We start from the raw sequence: 5,964 nt of genomic DNA on the forward strand, positions 1-5,964 counted from the left end.
ACCCTTCCATGGGTAGGCTTCGCTGGTCGTACTCTGGTATAACCTCTAGCACCGGCTTCTATTTGAATAAGATTTGTGATAATCCTGTGTTAGTATTACATTTAAGTAACCCATAGAATTTAGTCTTACCTACGCCACTACAGCCTAGTAGCCTACTACAATTCTCCACAACAAGATTTTGTAATGCCACACATGAACTACTTTGTTACTTTCGAGTCCGAGCGCTGGCTATATTGACAAGGCTTGAGCATGCATGCTCACCTCACTCTTCTTGAAGTGCAAGCCTGAGTTCTTGATGTATATGTACATTTTCTTAAGAATAAAACACTTCTTACTTACCTAACTACCGGCCTTACCTAGCTTGACATAGATATTCCATTTCTTGTCCCACTTTTCTCTAACAGAGCTCCTTAGCATTGGATATTCTTAGTATGCTCCACTCATTCTATGTCAAACGTCCTATCACAAGATCAGAATCATATTCTAAATGGCGCATTTATTTTTTAAAACATAGTAAAATTCGTAAACAAACGCACACACTCAAACCATCACACATACATACTCACAGACGTCTATTGAAAATTGAAGATACGAAGTTTAAAGATTAGTAATTATAATATACAAAGAATAAATCTAAAATTTAATTCCTAATAAACAGATAGTATAACCAATTCTAGGAACCATTCAAGCCAATTTTCAGTTCTCCTCTCGATCACCACCTTTCACCAAGGAATACCAAGATCCTCATCTTGGCCTCTCGCTTCGGTATAACGACAACACATCCTGCTGACCCGTGTGTCTGACCCCCTGGACCCACCGGAGCACCAACGCCGAGTCCACGCGCCGATCCGATACGCCCGATGCTCCACGCGCCCGACGCCATCCCCGCCGTCCATCCGTTTAAACCCCACCTCCCCTCACCCATCTCCATTTCCAGTTCCATCTCGTGCTCCTCCTCGCCCCCCTTCGCCGCCGCCGCCGTGGCCGCCATGGCGTCCTCCACCGCGGCATCGCCGCTCACCTGCCACCACCTCGGCGTCCGCCTCCGCCCCCGCCTCCCCTCCCTCTCCTTCCCCCGCCGCTCCACCGCTGCCGCCGCCTCCAAACCCATCTCCCTCTCCCACTCCCACTCCCTCCCTTCCAAGCCTCTGAGCCTAGACCCCAGTGCCACCGCTCGCCACGTCCTCCCTCCCATCGCAGCCGCGGCGTCGGCGCCGGCCGCGCCGCCGCCGAAGCCGGCGCTGAAGGGCGCGGCAATCAAGCCGCTGCTGGCCACCATCGCGACGGGCGTCCTCATCTGGCTCATCCCCCCGCCCTCCGGCGTGGCGCGCAACGCGTGGCAGCTGCTGGCCATCTTCCTCTCCACCATCGTCGGCATCATCACGCAGCCGCTCCCGCTCGGCGCCGTCGCTCTGCTCGGCCTCGGCGCCGCCGTGCTAACCCGCACTCTCACCTTCGCCGCCGCCTTCTCAGCCTTCGGGGACCCCATCCCCTGGCTCATCGCGCTCGCCTTCTTCTTCGCACGCGGCTTCATCAAGACAGGCCTCGGCAACCGCGTCGCCTACGCCTTCGTCTCCGCCTTCGGGGGATCCTCGCTCGGTCTTGGCTACGCGCTCGTCTTCGCCGAGGCGCTCCTCGCGCCCGCCATTCCCTCTGTCTCCGCGCGCGCCGGGGGCATCTTCCTCCCGCTCGTCAAGTCGCTCTGCGAGGCGTGCGGGTCCCGCACCGGCGACGGCACCGAGCGGAAGCTCGGCTCGTGGCTCATGCTCACCTGCTTCCAGACCTCGGTGATCTCGTCGGCCATGTTCCTCACCGGGATGGCGGCGAACCCGCTCGCCGCCAACCTGACGGCGGCCACGATCGGGCAAGGGATCGGGTGGACGCTGTGGGCGAAGGCCGCCATTGTGCCGGGGCTGGTGTCGCTGGTGCTTGTGCCGCTCATACTGTACGTGATCTACCCGCCGGAGGTGAAGACAAGCCCTGATGCGCCACGTCTGGCGAAGGAGCAGCTCGCCAAGATGGGGCCCATGAGCAAGGAGGAGACACTCATGGCCGGCACGTTGCTGCTCACGGTATAATGGAACATTCGCCTTTTCTTTTCTATGCAATAGCCTTTTCTTAATCATGCTTTGAATTTGCTCGTATTAATATTTTTATCCACCTGATGGGTATAATCAATTAATCATCAGCCATCTTGCATAGTTTCTAGTCTTTTTTTTATGATTAGATGCCACATTTGATGTCTATAGAGTGGTAGGATTCTTGTTATCTGCTGGTGCTGAAGGACTTACGTGGAGCTTTTTGGTAATGGGGTGCTCCATGTCTCCTTGCTCCCTGTATTCAAGTGCTGTTTAGTGATTGATGAGAATTTGGGACATTTAGCTTCAACCTGTGATTTCACTTGGAACTCGGGGATATTCAGTAATTGTGACTGTCAGTGATTACATCCTCAGTTGTGCTAGTTCGTGTTCTTCCTCTGTAATCTTCGGTTACACTTATAGAAAGAACTCTATGGTGTCTATAATTCAGTCATTGTATTACTGCTGTGATTGAGAACCTGATTCGCAAAAAGTAGAGGCAAACCCAGTCAGAGCATGGCTATTCTGTACATTTCTTTCATTGCGCTGTCTGCATCTATCTTGAATAGAAACTGGACACTTAAATCACTGAACATTGTCTCTGCTTGCTGCCAGGTTGGTCTTTGGGTCTTTGGAGGAATGCTGAATGTGGATGCGGTGTCTGCAGCAATTCTTGGTCTATCAGTTCTCCTGATCTCAGGAGTTGTCACATGGAAAGAGTGTTTGGCGGAGTCTGTGGCATGGGATACCCTTACATGGTTTGCTGCACTTATCGCAATGGCTGGCTATCTGAACAAATACGGGTTGATCTCTTGGTTCAGTGAGACTGTTGTGAAGGTACACTCCCTTTTCCTCCCACAACTCTCTATCGCTCATGTGCCTTGACTCTTGACATATCAGAAGGCCAAGTGATACATAGTGATTTGTCTTTATATTGGTATGGCCTTTATGATTAGCAAGCTTTACAAAATTAACCACTAACTACAAAAGATAAATAGACATTGAGCATGATGGATACACTTTACCACTATACGTTATGGTTTAGCATCCCGAAAACTTATTCTGTGCTGTTTGTGTTATTGTTGTTCATTTTTTTAATCTTGGTTCCACAAAGTTGAAAATTTTCTTTTCGGCTGATAAATTCTTGACAAAATGCATGTTTTGATCAACAACAACAATGTATTGCTAACTTCCACACGCTTCTATCCGTGGAACCAAAAAGATAATGTGAAAATAATAATGATAATAAATGTCCTAGTAATAGTAAAACCCACATGCATGTTTTGATCCTTCACGAGAAATGAGTACCGATTTATCGTGCTATTTGTCTGTCCACATTGAAAAAGAGCGCTAAAAACGGTAAGGGGTAGGTTGGGTAGGCATGGTATAAGGAACAATTCTCTTGTTTGTTGCTGACCGGCAACACTAGTTGTGAATCGTATGCTTATTGATGCATCAGTGCGAAAGTAAGAAATATAAAAATTAAGGACATTACTTGGATCATTGTGACATGTCCAGTTTAATATTATTGTGGACCTTTTCAAAATGATAGGTTGGAAGGTGTCTTTTACTATGTTTTGCTGATGTCTCCTATGTTGACCTTGTTTTGTTTGTCAGTTCGTTGGAGGCCTTGGTTTATCGTGGCAACTCTCATTCGGTGTCTTGGTGCTGCTGTACTTCTACTCCCACTATTTCTTCGCTAGTGGCGCCGCACATATTGGAGCGATGTTCACTGCGTTCTTGTCAGTGGCGAGTGCCTTGGGCACCCCTTCGCTCTTTGCTGCCATGGTTCTCTCATTCCTCTCGAACATCATGGGTGGCCTCACCCACTATGGCATAGGGTCAGCTCCTGTATTCTATGGCGCGGGGTATGTTCCATTGGCTCAGTGGTGGGGCTACGGATTTGTTATTTCAGTCGTAAACATCATCATCTGGCTTGGTGTGGGAGGCTTCTGGTGGAAGATGATTGGCCTGTGGTGAGCAGCACATTGAATGTGAAATTGTTCGTTTATGTTTTGGTAGAAGCTAAAAGGAAAACTATTCCAAATTTGCGGTGGCACAGGTTTCGCTGTCCACAGTTTTGTCGTCGGCATGATTGCAACCTATTCTTTAGTTGGTATCGATACATTTGTTCCATCCTTTTGACAGCTAATTGCGATGCCAGGGTGCAGTTTTATTGGCAAAAGTTATCACATCGAGCTATGCTCAATGGATCTTGGAGATCATTCTCTACACATGTGCCAATGATGACAGCTTTTTGCATTGGTTTCTTTTAATGTCTGGATGGACACACTTTGTTTTGTTCTGTGTTACATTGGTGCATATGATTGTTTTATACTGCTGATTGGATCTTTGTGCATACTGGTACAACATATGTTACCTACGATTGGCATTGCTGCGAGAATTCTGTAGATTGCCGTGAGATGATGCTGCAGTCAAAAGAGCTGACCTGGGTTTTCGTTAGTTATACCAGCTGCATGCATCCTTGTGATTCTCTCGTATGGTTTACCTGATGATGTGTGTTTGTTGTTTATTTCCTGTAACTTTGATGATACATCGGTGTTGGCCATGGCTAGGCAGTAAACTACTGGCTGTGGCAAAATGGAAGGGGATGTTTAAGTTGACACGGTGTCTGAAGTTAAATTGTCACTCTGACCATTAGTTGCTATTCCGGCCGCATGGTGCTATCGTCGTGCAGAGCAGCGTGCAAATATAAGCACGAGAAAATGACCTACATTTCGTCATGGGAGGCAATGAATGGTTACCAAAGTACTCTTTACCTTGGCTCAAAGAAGCAAAAAGGGGCGAGAGAGAGAGAGTTGTATGAGGGCTATTTTGCCAAACAAAAAATGCTTCTTGATGCACGTGACAATGCATTCCTATGTTTTATTTTATGTGTTGGAAATGGTCCATGAAAGGAAAGATGAGATCAAACGAGGATTATGTGTTCTCGGTAATCTTAGGGCTTGTTTAGATGGCTAGAGATCGCCCGATCACTCCCAACTGTCAAAGAAAATGAGCTAGTTTCCTGTCAATCCAAATAAATCAGATGTAATCTCGTCATTGTTGGCTAAGCCCTTACACTGATAATCGATTTTGCCATTCAAATAAGGTAACTTAAACATGGGATGCATGCTGGTGGCAAGGATGGCACACAATTCGTTATCCCAGGCAGTGGCACATCTAGGATCGCCAAGTAAGGGGTTTTCACTCTTCTTCTTTCTCCTATTTCTCTTTTTCTTCTCTCCTTCTGCTTCTTCCATACCTAGAAATTGAAGGGGGTTTAAGGGCTCCCATGTGCGCTAAGGTAGGAGGGCTTCCTCCGGCCTAGGGATGAAAACGGACGAGAATGGTCGGGAAAACTCTCTAACCGTTTTCACTTTCATATTTTCTCTGCCGGACGAAAAAGAAAACGGGATAGGCGGGAACGGGAAAAAACAAAAACGGTCGGACATAATCGGAGGGCCGAAAACGAACCAATCCGATCAGGAAAATGTCGGTATCGGTCGGGATTCGAAAACACAAAATGGAAACACCGACCTACAGAACCATCAAGACATGTCAACATGTATAAGTTTAACATTATCTTCAGATAACACTGAATTAATAAGTTTAATGAACCAATCCAATCAGTAAGTCGCATTAAAGTAAAAAAAATGTCATATGATTTTTCGATTCACACGACATATTATTATTTTTATCAATATTTGACTCAAACAATACAAGATACGAAGATACAACAATATAATCCTTAGGACCAAGCAGTAGCTTGGTTGGTTCGCTCCCAGTGGCAGACTGACAGGGACGGCCACCCACGAGCCTCATCGGGGGTTTTTCCTTAGTAGTTAGGGGTATGCACACACGTGCCCGTTTAGCGAGAATATAT

The 5,964-nt window shown here is 47.1% G+C and overlaps 1 protein-coding gene across 1 annotated transcript; it reads left to right on the forward strand.

The window, feature by feature from the left end:
- Window positions 1-908: 908 nt before the first annotated feature.
- Window positions 909-4,310, forward strand: LOC133904875 (dicarboxylate transporter 1, chloroplastic-like). The gene is made up of 3 exons (XM_062346503.1): window positions 909-2,072; window positions 2,694-2,915; window positions 3,696-4,310. Exons 1-3 carry the CDS (start codon window positions 990-992, stop codon window positions 4,056-4,058), a joined length of 1,668 nt encoding a protein of 555 aa, XP_062202487.1. The 5' UTR covers window positions 909-989; the 3' UTR covers window positions 4,059-4,310.
- The last annotated feature ends 1,654 nt before the right edge of the window (window positions 4,311-5,964 follow it).

This window comes from Phragmites australis, chromosome 22 (assembly GCF_958298935.1).
Source record: "Phragmites australis chromosome 22, lpPhrAust1.1, whole genome shotgun sequence".
Lineage (NCBI taxonomy): Eukaryota > Viridiplantae > Streptophyta > Magnoliopsida > Poales > Poaceae > Phragmites > Phragmites australis.